Source organism: Protobothrops mucrosquamatus, unplaced genomic scaffold (genome assembly GCF_001527695.2).
Source record: "Protobothrops mucrosquamatus isolate PMUCROS unplaced genomic scaffold, P.Mucros_1.0 scaffold11, whole genome shotgun sequence".
Taxonomy (NCBI): Eukaryota; Metazoa; Chordata; class Lepidosauria; order Squamata; family Viperidae; genus Protobothrops; species Protobothrops mucrosquamatus.
In genome coordinates, this window is record NW_015386398.1 from 636,876 (window position 1) to 659,163 (window position 22,288).

Here is a 22,288-nt window from a genome sequence, read left to right on the forward strand (position 1 = left end):
GGAGGCATTCTGCAGCTCCTGAAAATCACTTTAACCAATTTTCCCTGGTTCAGCAAAGGCAACAAGTAATAAAACAAGCAACAGGTACCGGTAATAAAATAGCCCAAATTGTCCTTTCCAGCGCAGATGAAAAGAACCAGGGAAAGGGAAATCGCGTCTGCCTCTTTGACCAACGGGAGGAGAAGTGGTAGGAAAAGCGCGGCATTTCGGCTTGGGCACATAGCCTTGCCCGCAGGCGCGGCCAAGGACACACAAGCAGCTCTGCACAATTGCCCGGGGAGGGGGGAGGCTCTGGCAGAGAGTTTGGCGGAGAGCCAAGCGGCGTCACCTCCGGGGCCTCGGAAGCCGTGCAGAGGATCCGCGCACCTCGGAGCCGCCGGCCGTCCTCTCGCGCCCGCCAACCTGGAGCCCTCCATCCTCATCCCGGCACCTCTTGCCCTCTCCCAGCCGCCCCCCCGGGACCTGCCCGCCCCTCCAGCCTCCTAAGTGCCATCGCAGCGGTGGAGTCGTGGGAGCCCCTTTCCACGCCGCGCTGCCCTTCACCGCCAAACCCTTCCCTGACTCATCGCACGCGAGACGGGCACAGCCGGAGCTCCAGCTCCCGCTCGGAAGGTGCTCAGCCCGGCCGGCTGGCCTCCGATGCACATGTGGGCATTGCCAGAGCCTCGCTCTCTTCCCCGCCGCCTGGCCACTTCCGAGGCCCGGCGAGCTGGGAAGGAGTGCTCCTGCCCGCCAGCCCCAGGGCCACGCCGGGCGCCTGAGGGCCGAGGCGGCCTCCGACGGCAAGGGAGGCGGGCCGGGTGGCACGGGGAAGGCTCCGGCTCGGCATGGAGGGCGGCCGGGAGCGGAGTGCGGCCAGACAATCAGGAGGTGTGGGGACCGGCTTGGCGCCGCAGCTCAGCTCAGCCAGCAGCGGCGGAGCAGCCCAGCGCCAGTGCCAGCAGCGGCCCAGACCTGGCTCGGCTTGGCCCGGCCGCCCACGCAGTTGAGACGGCCCAGGGTGGCGTCGGGGGCACGCGCAATGGTGCTGCGGCGGCAGGAACAGGCACTGTCGGAGAAGGGCGCCCTGGAGGTGGAGGAGGAGGAGGAGGGCAGTGGCGGCGGCCGGATAGAGGAATGGTTTCTCGGTTCCTAAGACTATCGGAAATATGTGTTTTCCGATGGTCTTAGGCGGCCCCTGTGAAAGTGTCGTTCGACCCCCAAAAGGGTCGCGACCCACAGGTTGAGAACAGCTGCTGTAGCTGGTATAAAATGCAGCAGCAAGATTTTTGCCAACACAACCATACCAATATAGAATTACATTTATAGTACAGTGGCTGCACTGGTTGCCAATAGACTTCCAAGCTCAATTCAAAGTGCTGGTCATTACATTTGATGCTCTAAATGGTGCATCACTAAAATTGATGCACCATTTAGAGCATCAAATGTAATTGCTAGAAGGTAATCTGCCCATCTCATCCCCTCGTTCAGAGAAGGCTGCAAACCTTCCATGGGTGAGATGTCTGGTTCTCTCTGTAGTAATTCCCACCCTGTGGAATATTCTTTCCCAAGAAATACATGTAGCTTCCACCTTGCTGCAGTTCTAGAAACAGATTAAGTCTGTTTTATTTTAATGACCTTTCAAACTCAGCTGATTGACTATGGGCACCTATCTTTCATAGTTCTCTTTGCTTTTTGTGACTGATTGGGATCTTTGACAATGTTCTAATTTACTTATTGTTATACTTTTTGGGATTTTTTGGTTCATTTGGGATTGGGGTGGGCTATAAATTCTGAAAAATAAAAGAAAAAGTTTGGGATGGAGCGTTTGATACATACATCTCATACATTCCATTTTTTTCTTTCCTCTTCTAGTCACCCAGACCACGGATCCTTCCCACCAGATGGAAGGTGGCAACATTGCCCTGGCAATCTTCCTCCCCATTATTCTTGTCATCTTGCTGATTGGAGGCATCTACATCTACTACACTAAGTGAGTGATATCAAACTAATTTATGTTTGCTTTGCTCAGTGGGCATCGACGTGCCATTAGATTCTGTGGGTTGATTCCAGTTAAGTTGCATTTTATTTTATTATTTTATTTTATTTTATTTTATTTTATTTTATTATTATTTTATTTTATTTTATTTTATTTTATTTTATTATTTTATTTTATTATTATTTTATTTTATTTTATTATTATTTTATTTTATTTTATTTTATTTTATTTTATTTTATTTTATTTTATTTTATTTTATTTTATTTTATTTTATTTTATTTTATTTTATTATTTTATTTTATTTTATTTTATTTTATTTTATTTTATTTTATTATTTTATATCTCTATTATTTAGCCCATCTCCCCTACAATGTGGCTCTAGAAGGCAGAGATATTGTTTAATTGCAAATAGAGACGAATTGGAATTTAATCCCATTTGGAAATTTTTGACCTGAAAACCCTGCACACAGTTCAAATTCTCAGGTGCAAGGAGACAGTTATAATAATTTGTCTTCTTAGTGATGTTGGAAATGCATTTTGCACGGAAAGGCAGCTTTTTCATTATAATTTTATTCAGGCTTTCCAAGATTAAACTGTAGCATAAAAATGTGTTCCAGTCATGAACTTGAGTTCCAGTCATGAACTTGATATGAATACCTCACTGCTTTTAATTAAAACAACTTGGGCGCAAATAATGCCTTCCCAACATACATTTAAAAGAGAGGAAAATGACTCAATACTGCAATTGTATAATCAATTCAAAACCAAGATCATTGGTATATCAAGTTATAATAAAAACTCCCCATATATGGCCAGAAGGAGCTTTGATTCTGCAAATCAGCAAGTTTAAGTTTTACTACTTTTTAGAATAGGGGTCCCCAAACCCCAGGCTGCAGCCCACTGCCAGATCTTGAGTCATTTGGAACCAGGCCGTGGAACTCTCCAAACACACGCTGGTCCATAAAGCCAAAAAGGTTGGGGAACCCTCTTCTAGAAAGTATTAACCACTGTCCATACCTGCCATTAAGCGTAGCTAGAGTAACCTACTGAATGTTTATCAGTTGTTTCTTTGAATGGCCCTGGTCTCAGGTATAAAATGAAGTCAACATATGAACAAAAATGCAATTGACGATTAATTTTGTTGTGGCTAGTATTTACTAAATATGTAAAGCAAAATGTTGACGCTGTAATTGTATTTTGTATTTTACTGCATCCAAAAAAAGTTGGAAGTCAACTTTTCCCCCCTTTTATCTCGCATTCCTTTCTTTTCTTTACCTTCCTCCATTCCCTCATTACCTTTTCTTCTCTTTGTATTTTATATTATAATAAACTTGAATAAAAAATTTAAAAAAATTAAAATGTGATTGAAATGTTGGATGGGCACAGAACATAGGAAGCTGCTTGATAGCTAATCAGACACAACTGGTTGATCTAATTCTTTCAGAGAAGGTCTTCGCATCCGAAGATGCTGATGACCAAATCTGAGCCATCCAAATGCAAAGTATATAATCTCCTCCACTGGATTATTTCTGTAACAGACAGTACGTGGAGTAATGCCATTAAAATGGATCTGATTTTCCAAACTGGTAGGCTGATTATTTCAATCCACTCTCTTCTCCTTCTTCTTCTTCTTTTACTTTCCTGCAGATTCCAAGGAAAAACTCTCTTTGGCTTCTCCTTTTCCAGCTCTCACAGCTACAGCCCTATCACTGTGGAATCTGATTTCAACAATCCTCTCTACGAGGCTGGGGTGAGCTGCAGACGCTCAGCCAAGCCATTGTTCTAGAGTGCCAATTTTTTAAAAGAGGGTTGACTTATTCCAGTTCCTCATTTCCTCCTGTCTCACTGCTGTTTTCAACCTATTGCAATCCTACTGCAATTCTGTACAGATTTTTCCCAGATTTTGGGCTGTAAATTTAAGGTCAGCCATTATACATTGGAAGGGATATAGCCTCTCCCACCCATACTGCCATCAAGTGGTCATCTGGCATTTTGCAACCTGGATGAGTTCATTATAGATTTTCTGCTGTTTCCCTTGGCCACATTTCTGCTGGTTTGGGGCAAGGTGTACAATTTTGCTCATTTCAGCACCGTTCTGAGTACAAGTAGTCCTCGACTTACAACAATTCATTTAGTAACCGTTCAAAGCTACAATGACACTGAAAAATGTGACTTATGACCAGTTTTCACAATCTTTCCAGCATCCCCATGATCATGTGATCAAAATTCAGATTTTTGGCAACTGACTCAAATTTATGACATTGGCTGAATCCCAAGGTCACGTGATCCCCTTTTGCAACCCGACAAGCAAAGTCCATGGGGAAGCCAGATTCACTTCAGAACTGGGTTACTAACTTATCAACTGCAGTGATTCACTTAGCGACTGTGGCAAGAAAAGTCATAAAATGGGGCAAAATTCACTCTTGCTTAACAACAGAAATTTTGGGTTCAGTTGTCATAAGTCGAGGACTACCTGTACTCCCTCCAGTAGCTCCACATGCTGCCAGCTGTGGTCAACAAAGGCTCCCTTTAGAGTTGGGAGAAAAGGAGACCACACTAAGATGAATTTTGTTTATTTACTTAACCATGATTTACTGAATTTATCCTCTTTGGTGGGTTGGCACATGGGACCATAAACAGACCAATCATGCCACAGTGCATGAAGATGATCTTCTGATGTTTGGGTAATTCAAAGTCAACTAGGTGAAAGAAAAGAGCTGGTGAGATTCTGTTCCTGGAATAAAGTGATTTCCCCCCCCCCCCCTCTTTCTGCTTAACAGGACACCAGAGAATACGAAGTTTCCATTTAGAAGACGTTACGAGATCTGCCATTCTTCTCCCAAACCCAGCTAGGTCTGAGGAGCAGCGACTGAGAATGATTCCTGATTTGGAGGGAATAGTGGAAGGTGGTTTTTGGGAAGGGGCTAAGGGAAAATGGAGGGGAGAGAAGGAGTTTATCCTTCCTACCCCACAAATTCAGCTTTATCTCTTCTTCTCCATGTTGCTGCCTGACTGTCCACTCTCAGCTTTGGACCACTCCCTTCTCCCGTGTAAATACCCTCTTCAATGTGCCAAATGTGTTTCTCACACACACACACACATTCACAGAATTATTATTATTCTGCTTTATCTGTTCATTTTATTTCTCTATTTATTTATTATGTTATACTTTTCCTCTTCCTTCATTTTAATGACCATTTCCCAAGTGGTTGAAAAAGGAGGAGAGGGTTCATCCCTTCTTCCATACTTTATCCCTCACTCTGTTTTTAAGGAAGTGGGCCTGAGTTCTAAAAGGTGCTGCCATTGAAAAAAAAAAGTATCTCTGTAAACAAGGTTGTATAGTAGGATCACTAAACCCCAATACATGTGGCTTACCACTAGGAGACATATTTAATCCTAAAATCAGTGGCAAATGGATGAGGGCAACAGAAAAAGCCAAATACTGAGAGACATTAGAAAATATATCGATCCCTAATTCTTAATGTGGAAGCAAGTCTCATGTTGTTCAGAAGAATTTACTTTCATAAAACTGGGAATACATTAGATAACCATGGAAATATAAGCAGGGTCATAGAACCATTGATTTTAGCTGTTCAGATTATACACCATTGGAGTTTTGCAAGTTCTGGGTGCTGCAACATGCCCAATCAGAAAGGAACCAGGCTTCAATTTTAACGGATTTGTGGGATATAATAGACACATTGGATGTAATAGACACACTTTCTCCTCTATATTACAGAACACCAATACCTCCAGAAATAGATTGTCAGGTGTTATAGGGGTTGTTGAAATAACCTACAATGACAAAATAATGTAATTGTTTTACCAGATTTAGCTATATTTTCCTTTTTTGTACCATTAATTTCTTTGGCTTACTGCTTCTTACGCCTGTTCTATGCTTTGCCTAATGTTATTTACCCCCAAAATGGAACAGTGTGATGGGCATATAAGTATGTATGTATATATGTTTGCACAACCCAGGACTAGGGTTGACACCCAGATAAGCACACACAGGGGTGCTGCCTATGAAGGGCTTTCTACTTATATTTTAGTTGTTCTTCCTCTAATTTTCTAATATTTAATCCCACCTCTCTGAAAGCAAAAATAATAATAATAATAGTAAAAGAAAGCCAACATAATGCAGGTCTTGAAAAGAGAGGCTTGGTAGAACTTCAATGAGCAAGCTTGGTTTTTTTGTAGACTGGAAGACATGGACAACCCACCGTCAATAAATTCATTACTTATTTGTTTGTTAGGCAGTTTATCCCTTCCTTTCTGCTTGGCACAGCTTCCATAGCACTTCTTCCTCTGATTTTTCCTTAGAAAAACTTTGTGAAGTTGATTCAGTTGGGATAAAAATGAGAGAAGGGGAGTCAACTTCATCCAGTCAACTTCTATGACTGCAGGTGGACTTGAATCTGATCTCCATGATCTTTGTCCAATCCTTTTACCATTAGACCACATTAGCCCTTTATTTACCATATATTTTAGCAGTACAGAATGGCTGTGCGGAATCACTTTATTTTTACATTTGAGACACAAATAATTAAGAGTTGTCTCTAGTTCTACACAAAACTAGAAGACATCCTAGTACAGATAATACATTTTGTTCAGCCATTGTGACTACTAAAAATTAATTTTAACAGTCCCCAAATATTTGGAGGAATAATTGGTAAACTCTTTTGATTCGAGTTCCTCTGGACCTATTTCCCATGAAATTCATATGGCTGTTTAGATATGGAGCAAAGCCTTTTAATAATAAAACACTGGTCCCTAATGATTAGGATCCATATAACTTTTAAAAGATAAAAGTTGCATCTGATAATTTTATGTTGCTTTCAAAGTTAACATTATTAATTTTACATATGCTTATAAGGACCATATTTATTACTTTATAATTGTACTCTGCAGCCCTTTTAAAATAAAGAAAGTGTATATTTTTCCCATTTGTCTAATGTACTGACCCAAATGATATAATAGCTGGAGGTTTTGCAGCCTCTGATTCATCCCAGTATCCTCTGAATGATAAAAAAAAAATAGTAGTATAATTATGTCTAGAAAAGATCAATTTTCCTACTTCACAGAATCCAAACAAGAAAATAACATGCCCACTTAGTATTAGACAATTGCTTTAAGGATTAAATATTATTTCAGGATATAAATGGTTTATTGACAGTCTCTCTCGAATTAACACCACAGAAAGCCACTGACTGCCTTGAATTTTCTTCAGGATGCTGAAGTTTTGTGTGGCTCTTTCTTTTAAGTATGACAACAAGAAAGACCCTTAGTGCCAAAATGTATGAAAATAACACTTTTAAAGCTGTTCAAGAGACCTCATCTCTTGAAGAGACCCTCTTTTAGGACATGAGAGCATCTGAATGGAATCGCAATACTCATCTCCCATACGGTAAGGTCTGTAGGAGATGAGAATATCGTATCTAAAGCCACCCAATTACTGCCAGTACGGAGCTGGGCATAAAAATAGTACTTTCCAGTCTTTCTCCTATCCCAAATAGTGAAACTGACTTGTTATATCAACTCTTTCCTGGTGGCCAGTCTTGTATTTTGGAAGAAGGTGAAAAGTATTATTTACTCCAGTTTTGTAGATAACTTATCCTTCCTCTTTATCATGCTAGGAGGACAGTCCTGACGCATCCCCCCAAATGACAGTGCAATTTCTGGGGAATGCTCTCCTTTGCATCCTTACCATTTATAATTTTATTTTTTATTTGTTGGCCTTTGGTTACTTCCCCCCCCACTCCTTCTCATTTGCTTTTATTTTGGAGCAATAAATAAAGTGCACCATTTGTAAAAGCTGTGGTGTCTTTACTTCTGTTACAGTCCAACAGGAAGTGGGTGTAGTCTTTGTGTGGCAATGGGTAAGGTTGGCCATCCAGTTTAGCAAAGAAATGTTTAGAGGTAACACACATGAAACGGTACTTTCACATCTGCTTTGGTGTGTGTGTGTGCTTTGTGTTTTGTGTTTTGAAACAGAGTTAAGGGGAGAGGCCAGTGGTTAATTGAGTGTTGCAAAAGGTCCAAAAACAAAAGAATATTAACACAGAAACCCAGTGGTTTCTCAGTACTTTTTAATACACTTATCGTTCCGATTCTTCTTTCAGGTAACTAGAAATTGCGTCAAGCAGCCCATAGGCAAAAATAAATACATTTACAAAGCAACCTGTCCCTTTAGCAGAATTTAAGATGCATTGAGCTAGCAGCCATTTATGGAAAGGAACCTAATCAGCTGCTAATTATTGTGGATTAAAAATGAGAACAGGTGCTTTGTTTGAAATGTTAGCAACACATACTGGCAATGGGTGGTTCTATAACCACTATGCCACTTGTCTATTTCTGGCTCCTACACCTATCTTCTGGGCCTTCATTTCCACATCATTATTTGTACATCATCTGTGGCATCCTAGGTGCTCTCTGAGCTTGGTTGTTTGCTTGCAGATGCTTCATTACCCAACTAAGAAACATCAGTGCTAATGAGTGAGGGTTTGCTCCCTGTTTATACCCTTACTAATACTGATGGTGTTATCTAGTAGGGTAAAGAAATGTCTGCAAGAAAAATAACAAAACTAAGCACCAAGGATGTCACAGTTCAGCCCATAGAATATTCTATGTACATGATTTGTTAGCTTAACCTTCATAGCCCGTGTTCTAGAAAATCATTGGTAAGCCTAGTGACAAACTTGCAGCATCAATAGTTGAGAATGTATTTTTAACTCCATCACAAGCACTTTAATTCAGATTTAAAAAACAAATGGTTTTGTAGGAAAGTTGTCATCTATTAAGTTAAAATAAAGCCACCTTCGTTGAGATCAAATTCTGGTGATGACACAGATATGTCTACATACAGGTAGTTCCCTTTACAGTTCAGAAGTTATTGCTACTGCCTGGTTGAGGAATAGTTCTGGTTTGGCAATTTCCCACTTTAACCGTCAGCTGCTGTGTTCCCTTCGTGTGTTCCAGTCAAACTTGAGGGCTGGTTTCCCTCCTTATAGAACAGGGTTGGGGAACCATGGCCCTTTTATGACTTGGGGACTTCAACTCCCAGAATGGGAGTTGGCTGGCTCAGGAATTCTGGGAGTTGAAGTCCACAAGTAAAATAAGGGCCATGATTCCCCACTCCTGTTATAGAAGATCTCTTATCTATTGAAACCAGAAGCCTATATCAAATAAAACTTTGTTCTGTTAAACATTTGCTTGTACAATAAGAATAAGGTAATCCTTGACATACAACAATTTTGTTTAGTGACCAAAGTTACAATGGCAGTGGCATACAAGCACCCACACTTAACAACTATTGCAGCATCTCCACAGTCATGGGATCAAATTCAACCACTTGGTAATTAGTGTTTCTTTACAACGGTTGCAATGTCCCGGGGTCATGTGATCATGTGACCTTCCCAGCTGCCTTTTGATCAGCCAAGTCAATGGGGCAAGTTGGATTTACTTAACAGCTATATGATTCATTTAACAGCTGTAATGATTCACTTAACAACTGTGGCAAAAAAGATAACTCACTTAACAACCATCTTGCTTAGCAATGGAAATTCTGGTTCAAGTTGTGATCACAAGCTGAGGACTACCTGTACTGAAACAAAAAGCATATTAAATGAAGATTTTGCATAAACTTTGGAGAGGTTGTATCTTGTGGTAATACCAAGAATAAGTCCCTCTGTATCTTATGAATTAATTAGCTTCATATCCATTTCCTTTCCTGATAATATAAGATTATAAAATCCATTCTATAGCAGGAAACTCACAGGTTCGTCGCAGGGTTCAACCGCAGAGGAGAAAGATGTAGTCATTATGTTCATTTTGATTATTGTATCACAGCAAACCACGATTTACCAAAGTTAAAATAAAACATGACTTAGCATAATGTATGAACCCGGACGGTATACTGTGTTGTATCTTAACAGATGTGCAAAATTACACATCTTGGCGACAGGTCCAGTTTCTCTTGTAGTGAAAAAAATCATGTTTTTAGCAGAAATTACCTCATTTGTAAAACTTTTTAAAGTTGTGGGAAGCCTCACTCCCCCTCCTAGAGAATGAAATATTCTGGGGAATATTAAAAGAAGCAGGATGTTATATTTCCCTTGTAGGAGAAGACGAGAGACATGTTCTTAAAGGCAGAAAATAGTCTCAATCTTCCTGCTATATCAGGAGTCCCCAACCCCCGGTCCGTGGACCAGTGCCAGGCAGTGGCATGCCAGCAACCGGTCCGCACAAACAAGCAAAGCCCCATCCGTGGGATGTAGGCAGCACACAAAACCACGCACCCTCCGGTCCGCGGAAAAACCTCTGTCCATGGAACTGGTCCCTGGTGCCCAAAAGTTTGGGGACCTCTGTGCTATAGGAAAAACAGCCTCAAGCAGAAGCCTTAAGTCTTTAGGAATGGAGATTTTGTAATCCATTCAGAAAGACTGGGCCACCGTATTCATAAACAAAACGCCTTCAGCCACAGCTCCCACAGAAGGCTGGAGTTGATGGAATTAAAAAAAAACAAAGACTCCTAAAAATCTACATTTCCCATCTAACTCCAAGGACAGGGCATGACCTCCCAGCCACAATGGGAGTCAGGCAACAATTAGAATACTAAAATGGCACACTCAAGCACAGGTCAAAGTACATTTCACAACAAACAGGCATCTCAAACCACAAAGACCCAAAGAAGGTATAAAAACCCACCTTCTCTCAACTCCATTTTGTCAGCCACCCCAGAAACATGCTGCTGTCACTTTAGTTTCTGGCTATCAAATAAACAGAGATCTCCTTTCCAAAATGCAGCCTGCCTTCAGTTCATTTCTATAGCGTCCTTCTCCCGGCTTGGAACAGGACCTGATTTTTCTTCCAGCAAAGTGCATATTTTTTACAGTCTATAGCGGGGACAGCCACACTTATGTTGTTTTGATTGCAACCATAAGATACATCAGAGTCTACAGCAGGGAGAGCTGCAGTCTCGGTGTTATCTTTGAAAAGGCGAGACTAACAATACAACAAGGCCACAACGTACCAAGATTAGAACTCTGTGGCACCATATTGGCCGTAAAGCTCACCAACTTGACAACGAAGACGTTGTGCCTTGAACTACAGTTCACCACCTTCTACGCAGAGAGCAAGGTGATGTCACGCTACATCTGCAAACAAAGCAGACACTTCTACGTCTATGTAGGCAATAGAATAGAAAAGATTGAAACGTCTTTAAGCCCTGAACAATGGCAACATGTGCCAACAGATAAGAACCTTGTGAACCAAGTTAAGTGGCCCAACCTTGCCACACAGTTAACAGAATTGATCTGGCTAAAAGGTCCTGAGCTCTTGGCTTGTCCAAACAGCCTGATGCCACAGAGACCAAAACGCTATATGCTTCTAGCTCCAGATCAACATGCCAACGTTCAACTTCAGGCACCCAGTAAATCTCTCAGACAGGATGAGAAAATGATCGCCCAGACCACCTGCTTGTCCTCAATGGGCAAAGAGACAGAGAAACCACCTTCTAGCCAATTCCTAGAACCAACCAGCTTCAAACCCTCCTCTAAGCGGAGACACCTGAGATTAGTATTGATCGTCTTGATCACTTGTCTTAGCATTCCAAGAACTAGCTTTGTAAGAGCCTGCAAGGACTTACAGACTATTGAAGGTATTTGTCATGACCCAGTGATAGACAAATGCCTGAAGGCCAAAAATTACCCTCCCCATGCATCTCACATGGGCGAAGCGTGGGAGCGCATGATTGGTGCACCCCGCAAAATCATGGACTCTATGTTGATAAAGACATCCACGCCCACACATGCAGTCCTCACTACCCTGATGACAACAGTAGCAGCCATCTTCAAAGCTCCACCTGTGGTTCCAGACCCTTCGGTTCCTGAGTATCCTGAGTCTTCTGCTCCTATTTTTCCTGAGTTTCCAGCTTCTTCTGTTCCTGAGCATCTTGTGAAGCCAGGTTCCTTTGTTCCTGAGAAATTTTGGGTTCCAGTTTTTCTGTTCCAGATTTGGTTCCAGTTTCTCCTACAGGAAGACGACCTTGTCTTGCTGAGAGACAAGGACGCATACCAGAACTATTGGCCCATGGGACTTGCGTACCGGGCCCCACCTAGTTTTGATGGACTAATTCGCCAAGTTGAGGTCCAGATCGTGAAGCCACGTGAGTCAGATCGTGACTCAAAGACTCTTGCACCAGGCTGATCACCGATTTGGTCCCGTTGCTGACGAAGATCAAACTAGAAGATTGAACCTCAAACTATGTATTTGTGTTTATGCATTGTTTGATGTAACACTTGTTTATTTCTGTTATAATTGTGCATGTTTTATATTTACCTTATAGTTATGCATGTTTTGATGCTATGTTTTGCCTATTTAATCACTAGTTAGTTAGCCATGAGAATTGCATGCTTAATGCTACGTTTTTTTGCTTATTTCAGTTAGTTAGTAGTGAAAATTTATATTTCCAAGCGGGGGGTGTTCTGGACCCATCAGTTAGATCAGGGCTTTTCAACCTTTTCACCCATTGTACCACTTTTAGGATATGGCAATATCCGAGTACCACCAGTCACCCAGCAAGTTGTCAAAAACTTGATGACACCCCCCCCAAAAAGGAAAAAAGTAATAAAGTGCAGGTAGTCCTCGACTTACAACAGTTCGCTTAGTGACTGTTTGAAGTTACAATGGCACTGAAAAAAGTGCCCCCCAAGCCACAGTCGAGCAAGACACCTGCCTGCCCACCTGGCTGCGCTCTTCCTCCTGTCCGAGGTTTTTATTGTTGTGAGCATTTCTGTTGAGGATTGACAGCGGGAGTGGGGGGTGTTTGGTTTTTATTCCCCCCGTCTGCTGGGTGGTTGCAGCAGGTTTTGGTCACTTCACATGACTCTGGGACACTTTGACCGTCATAAATATGAATCAGTTGCCAAGCATCTGAATGTAAATCACAAGACCCTGGAGATACTGCAACATTCCAGCTGATCGGCGCTTCTTCTGGGCTCAACAGAAGTGCCAGGATCAGCGCTGAGCTCCAGCTGGAGCCTGGTGCTGATCCTGGCGCTTCCACTGAGCCCTGACAGTCCCGAACAAGCGCTGATCCTGGCGCTTCCACTGAGCCCTGACAGCCCTGCAGCTCCAGCCATCTCTTGCTCAGGCCTGTGCGGTGCTGCCACCGGTTCAGCTCATTCCCCTCCCCCGCTACTTTTCTAAGATGGTTGAGTACCACCTGCCAGGTGCCAGTGTACCACAGGTGGTACCCGTACCACTGGTTGAAAAGCCCTGAGTTAGATAGATCTGCATATTAGAATGTTTGGCATTTATTGGGTTAAGCGCTGTCTCCTTAAGGGATGGCTTATGGGTAATATAGTTTCAGCTATTCAGTTAATATGTTAACAGGTCAGTTAACTGGCTACGGGTCAGTTTGGAATGTTCTTTATCTGAGATAAGCATGGGGCCACTGCAGGACTCAGATGGTCCCATTCCACGTTAGATGTTGGTATGAAGGAAGTATTGATTTTTTACCTATAAGGATGAACAGATGTACAATATCCAGAAGAAACAAACATAACTGCAAGTATTTCTTTCTGAATAAATGTCTGTTTTACAATCATCTTTATTTAGTTATCTGTATGATCTGGAATTGCAAAGCATTTTAGTTCTGGATCAGAACATCAGTGTTTCTCAACCTTGGCAGCTTGAAGATGTGTGGACTTCAACTGCCAGAATTCCCCAGCCAGCATGCTGAGAAATACTGTTGTAGGTCATCAGAAAAATCTCCAGAACCGTATTAAGGGAAGATCTTAATGGAATACATTTTGAGCCCCCTAGATCAGTGGTCTCGACCTATGGCACGCGTGCCAGAGGCGGCACTCAGAGCCCTCTCTGTGTGCACGAACGCCATGCCCCAGAGATGGCAACTGTCCCTCTTCAACCAGCCGCCTGCTAACTTGCCGAGGTCCCACATGGCCTGATGCATCCCAGCACCCATGCGCTCACTGGCCTCTGTGTGCGGGGGCCGATGGCGTCAGGCAGCAGTCGCCCCGGCCCCTGCCTCGCCTTGCCCTGAGACAATGGCACCCCCGCCCTGCCTCGCCTTGCCTCGTCTCACCCCGCAGGACAAGCCTTCTGCCCACCGCCCCACCTGCCAGAGACCCCCTGGATCTCCCCCAACCCTGCTCCCACATGCATCCCTCCCTATGAGCAACATTGAGGTGATCATGCCCACCTTGGCCACACCCACCCATTCTGCCATGACCACCAGTCATGCCCACCCAGTGGGCCACACCCACCTGGCACTCAGTGACAAATAAGTGGGTTTTGGGTTGCAGTTTGGGCACTCGGTCTCTAAAAGGTTCACCATCACTGCCCTAGATCTTTTCATCAGGCAAAATGTTGTTAAAAATAAGTTTCCAACAACTGACTTCATGCGTTTATTTTTAAGGGAGATTCCCCACTCTTCTTCATTCCTGTGGATGCAACCCTGACACATCACACTACAAAAAGTTGTCTGGCTATATTCACACATGGCAATAAACTGTTATGTGATTTGTCTTGAAGTAGTTGAGCATCTTGTGTATCTATGCAAATGTGGTTTATTGATTAAACAAAAATTCATGCTATCCAAATATATTCTATTCCATCATCATCTTAGCAAGCCAGCCCCCTCCCACTTTTTGATTATCCTACCCTTGTGAGTCCTCAGTTTAATACCTTTTTATTTTATTCTTTGAAATACAATACTGGTACTGTATCATTGCATTAAATAATTATAGTAATTCTTTGTCCCTACAGCGAATCAATTTACTCAGTCTTACACGAGCAACATTTTAAAGCAGTGGTTCTCAACCTGTGGGTCGGGACCCCATTTGGGGCCGATCGACCATTTCACGGGGGTCGCCAAGCAAGGCTGTCCGCCATTTTTTTTGTCCACCATTTTTTTCCCCTTTTCCGGCGGGTGCCTTACCTCCCTTGGGCTGGGCCAGCTGGTGGTCGGCCTGCTCCGTCTCTGCCGCTTGCCAGCTACGCCTCGGCCGGCGCAGGGGGCGGAACCACGCATGCGCGGCGCTCCCGGGCAGGGAAAGTCCTCGACTTACGACCGGTTGGGTAGTCCTCGACTTATGACCGGTTTAGTCCTCGACTTACGACCGGTTGGGGGTCGCGGCATTAAAAAGGTTGAGAACCACTGATTTTAAAGCCTTCTCATGGCAGCATTTTACATATTATTTGCAAGGAGGCAGTTTATCCCAGTAAATACAGCAGCGATCTTTAATATTTTAAGGGGAGGGGACCTATGATCTGTAAAATACAGTAAAATTTCTTCATGTAAGAAGTGGGAGGAAAGAGGTGCTGTGCTGAGTTATGCTTACCGTAATAAGCAAAAGAAAAACCCATCTTAATTATTAACATATGACTTTGTATTCATGGAAACTCACCAGGCAAATTTTAAGATTTTTGAAAGGAAAACAAAAATGCAGGCAAGCTATTCTGACTCCAGTTCTACCATACAGTATTTCTATATGTCGATAGAGCTGCAATTAGAATAGCTCAATTGCAGCTGCTTTTGCAGTTCAGAGTATTTACACAGTAATTACAAAGTTTGCTCAGAGAAGGTGGAGCTTAGAGACAGAAACCTAGCAGAACTTAAACAAGAAATCTACACAAGAACTAGTTCACAAACTGAGGTCCAGCCTCCTGTTTCCTGTAAAGACAGCACAACATTTGCCTCTTCCAAGCCCTCAAGCAAGGTACAGTAAGCTATCTGGAACTGCTTCTAAACCTGGAGGTTCCATTAAACTGTCATTTTTTTCTTCCATGAAAAATGAATTTATGGTTTATGATAAAATAAACTTTAGGGCTTAGAACAACTGAATTCCCCTCCTCAGCCTTTGCTGCTTTAAACTCTGTATATACAGTTAAGTATGTTTTTAAAAATGGGCAATTCTCACAATAAGTTTCCTGTAGATAAGTGTTTCTCAACTGTGGCAATTTAAGATGGGCGAACTTCAACTCCCAGAATTCCAGAGCCTGCTCTAGGTCCTATCTTTATTTGTAGAACAGTGGTTAAGGGAGTGTTTTTTTTAATCTTGGCAGGTTGAGGATGTGTGAACTTCAGCTCCCAGAATTTCCCAGCCACCTTACTTCCTATTGTAGTTTATAATCCTGTGATTTCCCTTCCAAGGATTAGTTATTATTTAGAAATAACATCCACATTCATCCAGAATCAACTTTCATTTCGAGGCCTACATTCTAAACCTGTTAGCTTTTCACTCCCATTGCATATGAGCTAGGTATTATGGGAGCTGAAATCCAACTCAGTCAGAAGACATTGAGTTGGGAAGGGCCTCTTGGATAGTGTTGGTGTTAGATTGGTTCACCATCCTTCAGGGCAGTGTTTTTCAACTTGACAACTTGAAGATGTGTAGATTTAAACTCCCAGAATTCCCCAGCCAAGGATTCTGGGAGTTGAAGTCCATACATCTTCAAGTTGCCAACGCTGAAAAACACTGCTCCAAGGATTGCCTTTAGGATGACTCATAACTGTTACTTGCACCTTCCTGGTGTGAGATATGTGGGATCAAAAAGGGAGGGCTGGGTGAGGTGATCACTGCCAGCAGGGCAGGGGGGCAAAAGAGAAACTTTTGGGGGGAGTGAGGTGCCCCCAAAGAAGATTGCACAGAAACTACATTCAGGGGAGGGGCAGAATCGTGGTTTCCTTACTTTGGGGGATTCGCACAACGTGCTGGCCTAAAACGAGGTTGGCCATGCAAAGCTAAGGATCAATTAAACGTTGTCCATCCTGCCAGCGGGTGTTTGCGCAGGAGAGCTGCAGCAGGACTGCGGTCTGGGAAAAGCCCCGGTACAGGCTAGGCTACCCTATGTCGTACAAAACAGAAAATCAATTGCAGAGGGCAGGATGTGGGTGTCACCCCCCCCCCCCCCNTTTTTTTTTTTTTTTTTTTTGCATCCGGGGGAGGCGGAGAATCTGGGCCGGAAGCCGAGGAGGGAGGGGGAAATCCGTGGGCTTTTTTCAGTCCCGCCTGCGCGGTCACCTCCGCTGCCGCCGCCGCCGCCTCCGCGAGCTCTCGCTTGTGTCACGGGTGCTGACGACAGCAGCCTCCTCCGCAGCCCGTCGCCATGGCAACCTTTTGTTGCCTCCAACGCTCGAGTGGTCCAGCCGAGGAGGGGGGCAGCAGGGGCGGTATATAGGCAAGGCTCGGGTGGGGGGGAGTCAAGGAAGGAAATTCCAGTTCCCCACCCAGAAAAGAGGAAGGCTGGAGAATCCTGCGGGAAGGAGAGGAGCTGGGCCAGAAGGACGGAAGAGAAGAGATTTATTATATTGATTAAATTGTACAGACGCCGCTTATAAAGAGTGGGCTATTTGGAAGGAGGAGAGGAGGAAGAAAAGGCAAGCGCATCTTGGAACGGAGAAACCCTCAGCCTTCTTCCCCGAGGGAGAAAGCAGATTTCTTGACAGAGGAGAGTTGGGGGGAAAACTGTCCTGAAAGTCTCCGTTGAAAAACAGCACTGACTGGTAATGTTTCTCATCTTTCTCCAGCAAAACTGGGCATCAAGGATTAACTGGAGTTGGCATTGCTGTTTTTGTAAATTCAGAAATAATTGTTTCTAAGGTGGGGCCTTGGGGAGGAGAAGAGGACACGAGGAGGGATGAGGAATTGAATATTTGGGAGTGGGAGGTCCTTTGAGACCGAAGAACATCCAGTGAAGGAATTGGGGTGTGTGTGTGTGAGAGAGAGTGAGCTGCCCTCAAATGCAGAGAAAGACTAAGAAGAAGGATGCATGCCATCATATTTATATATGTTTATATTTATATAAATGGATATCACATAAATTTAATAAATATGTTGCGGTTAGCTTGTTTTAAAATTGTGAGTCAACTAAAGTAGCTACCATGCCTTTGCAAGACTTGTGGACCATGTACTGTACAAAATATGAGCAAAGAATTGCTCAGTTGCTATTAGGGACCATGACAGTAGCACAACTCAGCTAAATCTTGAGTGGATGAGTTCTGAAGGAAGGAGAATTGTAGATGAAGCATTATTTAAGGGCTATTAAAGAGAGCTCAGAACTGAAGCCAGATACAAAGATCAGTGCCTTTTGAGAGGGATGGAAGGGAAGTGGAGTTGTGACTGGGCAAAAGTCAAAATGGAGTTGGAATGACTACTCAAAAAGTTGTGATAAAGGAGATGGATTTTGGCAAGCTTCTATGGAGGTGAGGTTGTGTTCTCAAACTGGCATCTAGAGCACAGAGCTGAAAGAGATGGGCAGTTGACATTGGGCAAGCTTAAATGTATTTTGTTTTATTTCTTATAATGTTTATCATTTGCCCAACATCGCAGGGATAGCTATATGTAGGGGAAATCATGTATAACTCAGGAGTTAAAATCAAGTATGTAGATACAAATGAATACGGTCTGCATCTTTTAAAGTTTGAAAACTAGATGATTCAGCATCATAGGTGTGTCTGTGGGGAAGAAAGTTTGAAACTAAAATGTTTTATGGGAAATGGAAGATGAAGGAATATAGCTGGCAGCTGAAATCAGAATACTCAGAGTGTCTGCAGACAGGACTTTTAATAGCTGAAACTAGGAGGCAAAACTAGATAGGGAAAACTATGTAAGTCATACTGGAAGTGGAATTTTAAAAGCAGCATATTTATTAGATCACCCTTATTCTACCCGAAATGCAAGCATACCTGAAATGAAAAGGGGAGTCTATTTTTTGGTCAGAATTTGGGCTGTGGGGTTAGGGTGCAAGGTATAAGTTTCAAGGTGAATGGGAGGACAAATTGGCTTGCTGCATTATATCCTATATTATATTCTTATATAAAGCTCAGGGTTGAAATGAGGGGTCCTTGGTGCTTTCTGAGCCTGCCTGTTTTCTTGCAGACGTTTCATTACCCTAACTAGGTGCTAGTCCTGATCATGTTACCTAGTTGGGGTAATGAAACGTCTGCAAGAAAACAGGCAAGCTCAGCACCAAGGGCTCCTCATAAAGAATTCTAAGTAGCACCATATTGTTAAACATGCAAGATTTTGGGACATTCAGGGGCATCATCCATGTCCTACCAGCACACCAGATTGCAGTAGAAATCCTGATCTTCCTTTTAGGAAAGGGAGGGCTTTTTGCTTTTGTTTTTACTTTAGATCCTTAGTTGACAATTGGGGCAGGAAAGCAAAATCTATAGGGAACAGTTAAAAGCAAACTGGGCTTTTCTCCTAGTAAAAGGTGAGAACAGCTGGTGCCAAAACTGCCTCTCTCTCTTTGCACCAATCTTGGGGGAGTATGAGTCACAATTTAGCCTCAGAACTTTCCCCACCCTGATTTTTGAGCCCAGGGCTGTGATGGTGAAAGTGGGAGGGGTGACAGAGGTGGCTGAGAAATGCGCATTAACAGTCCAGGCTGGGGAGAATCCTAGGGATAGGAGAGAGTCCACTGCCCCTTTAAGAGGCTGTCTTCTCCCTCCCCCATTCCTCCATTTTCCCATCATCTCCATCATCCCCCCTCCCCGCGCATTATTCCTGCAGCATCATAGTTTCCAGTTCCTTCCTCCCCCTCCCCTCCCCTTCCCTCCCTGTCTAGTCTAAGAAGCAGGGGTCCCCTCTGGATGTCAACAGAAAGAGCTCCAGGGGAATGACTGAGGTAGGATATGGGGAACTATTTGGCTTTGTGGAGAAGTTGAACTTGCGGATGATTGGGTTGACCACCCTTATTTCAGGCCTTCTTGTACTTATTCCTGTCTGTTCCTTCTTCCTCTGCCAGTTTTGTTCTGCTTCATCATATCATTTGCTGACTGCAGCTGATTCATCCATTGATTTTGTTGGCTCCAAAATCTATTTCTAACTCTCTCCCCTACCTCATTCTGTATCCCTGCAGGTCCCATGCTCCTCTCTTGCTAGAAGCAACAGCAAAACAATTTGTTAGAATAAAAAAGAGAGTTAAAGTTTTGCATTTGTGGGGCAGGTCAAGTTTAAGGCATGAGAAATATTAACCTTTAACTGTTAAATTGTACCAATTCTTAATACTTTGCTTCTTTTCTCTCTCTCTCTCTCCTCCCCCCCCTTAGTTGTTATGTATGCTGAACCATCCACCATGAATTTCCGGAACCATGGGTTCTTTCGCCGTTCTCCGCCCACTTCGGTGGCGAAGCCATCTCCTGCTGCTGGGAACACATTGTCGGTCTTGGGAGGCATTGCTCAAATCTCTCCTTGTCTCTATCTCTGCTCTGGCAATGCTGCATCAAATAGACACATGGTGTATTCCCGGGCGGTGAGCTGCATAGTAAACGCTACCATGGAAATCCCCAACGCCAACTGGCCAGACATTGACTATGTGAAAGTGCCTGTTCCGGACCTTCCCCATGCTCCACTCTCCTTGTACTTTGACTCCGTGGCTGATAGGATACACCAGACAGGGAAGAAGAATGGAAGAACTCTAGTTCACTGCGTGGCAGGTGTCAGCAGGTCTGCCTCCCTCTGTATTGCTTACCTAATGAAATATCATCGGTTGAGCCTCCTGGATGCTCACGAGTGGGTGAAGAGCAGGCGACCGGTTGTAAGGCCCAATGTAGGCTTCTGGAGACAGCTCATTGAATATGAACGCAAGTTGTTTGGCAAGAACACCGTCAAGATGGTGCCATCCCCCATTGGGTTGATCCCAGATGTCTATGAAAAGGAGACCCGTGGGCTGGTCCCCTTGTGGAATTTGAGATAAAGGCTATAATTGAAATGGGCTGTGGGCCACATTGACTTAGAATGAAAAAGTTCCACCAAGTTAGGATGTTAAACAGGACTGTTCAATGTGGTGGATCTTAATAAGAAATTCTGTTATGGTAGTCTTTTTCTAAGACCAGTAGATCATGGAAGACACGAGTTGCTTGAACTTTTCAGTGTGATAGACAATGCTGTTTGTTACCACCCTGTCAAACATTGATAAGAACCTGTATTTTGCTTACAGTCTGAGATGAGAAATGGTTAAACAGAAACGTACAGGCAGTAAAGATTACTGTACTATCTGATGCAGAGACTCCAATTATAAATTAATCTTTGCATAGTAAGGAGAAATATCTTTCCCTTTTCCTCCCCTTTCTGCGTCAAGTTTCAGAAATCCTTTCTTGATTTGAATAAGCACAATATACTTTCCTTTCTGGAAAGTTAAGCCCTAAGGAGATGTGAATTAAAATGATGATTCATCAAAAGATTTATGCCCATAAACTCTAAACAGCAGAAGTCAAGAAACTGAGGATGGCACAACTATCAACAATAGGCATAAGCTAACTCTACAAGAGAATGTTATTTCATATATATATTCACTAAGCAGGTTGCAACTTGGACACGATATTCCATATATCACTATTTTAGGATGCTCTAATAGAGGACTATTTAAACTCTTGTGGGGAAGATAGGAATTTTTGACTATTGGCTCAGGTTACACTCAAACAGGGTAGATATGTAATTGAAAAGGGGTTAAAGAATAAAATACGCTAATCAAGTCTTTTTTGTACCCCTTGTTAAGATTCAACAATATGTAGCAGGGAAACTTTCTCAACACACTGCACCTTAAAAAAGGGAGAAAAAGAGTACATCTTGAAAGTTAACACATTCACAGTCGGGCGAGAAAGCTACACAGTGAACAAGTAGTAGAGTCACAGTGAACAAGTAGTAGAGTCACAATTTGGTGTGAGCAAGCAGTCCTGTAGTTTTGATTATGTGATTTGCAGTATTTTATAACAAAGAGGATTCCTAAGTGAAGCTTTTCTAATACAAAGGCATAAAATTGGAAGATGTATCCATTGTTGGGCGAACATCAAGTGAGGTCTAAGTGTATCACGGTGTTTCTCAACCTTGGCAGGTTTTAGATATGTTGACTTCAATTCCCAGAATTCCCCAGCCACCATGGCTGGCTGGGGAATTCTGGGAGTTGGAAGTTCACACATCTTAAACTTCCAAGGTTGAAAAACACTAATGTAGTAGAAGATATCAAATAAGAGGTGAGGTATCCAAACCGGTCAGCATATCAAAATGGTTTAATGATTGAAGCAAGGTTTTGGACAATATTTCCATAATAATTATAGGAAGGTATAATAAAAATGGAGAAAGAATGAATCTGATTCCCTTTAAATATGTTGAAATGGTAACTCCCAACGTTTGTAGCCAGTGTGGCCTTGATCAGGAGTTGTCATTCCAGTATACCAAAAGGGAGAACTATGCTTAAAGAAAGCTGTCTTAAAAGAACTCTATTAGGGACAAATTCTGGAGCAAAACATCAGCCTAAATCAGGGGTCTTCAAACTTGG

The 22,288-nt window shown here is 43.0% G+C and overlaps 2 protein-coding genes across 3 annotated transcripts in view; both read left to right on the top strand.

Annotated features, from left to right (window-relative positions):
- The window catches only part of SEZ6L2 (seizure related 6 homolog like 2), a 32,032-nt gene extending 27,244 nt beyond the window's left edge, over window positions 1-4,788 (top strand). Inside the window, exons 16-18 of the mRNA XM_029283064.1 lie at window positions 1,855-1,972; window positions 3,626-3,728; window positions 4,759-4,788. Of these exons, the coding sequence (XP_029138897.1) occupies window positions 1,855-1,972; window positions 3,626-3,728; window positions 4,759-4,788 (251 nt within the window). The remainder of the gene's footprint in view (window positions 1-1,854; window positions 1,973-3,625; window positions 3,729-4,758) is intronic.
- A 10,848-nt stretch (window positions 4,789-15,636) lies between these two features.
- LOC107282715 (dual specificity protein phosphatase 14) lies at window positions 15,637-21,047 on the top strand. 2 transcript variants are annotated; one of them, XM_015810532.1, is made up of 2 exons: window positions 15,637-15,720; window positions 20,061-21,047. In XM_015810532.1, the coding sequence occupies exon 2, from the start codon at window positions 20,066-20,068 to the stop codon at window positions 20,705-20,707; it is 642 nt and encodes a 213-aa protein (XP_015666018.1). In that variant the 5' UTR covers window positions 15,637-15,720; window positions 20,061-20,065; the 3' UTR covers window positions 20,708-21,047. The 2 variants fall into 2 exon arrangements, with proteins under 2 accessions (XP_015666018.1, XP_015666019.1); XM_015810533.1 differs by lacking the exon at window positions 15,637-15,720 and adding an exon at window positions 17,370-17,507.
- Window positions 21,048-22,288: the final 1,241 nt, after the last annotated feature.

Coding starts and splice junctions, on each gene's coding strand:
- LOC107282715 (XM_015810532.1), top strand. CDS start 20,066: ATGTATGCTGAACCATCCACCATGAATTTCCGGAACCATGGGTTCTTT.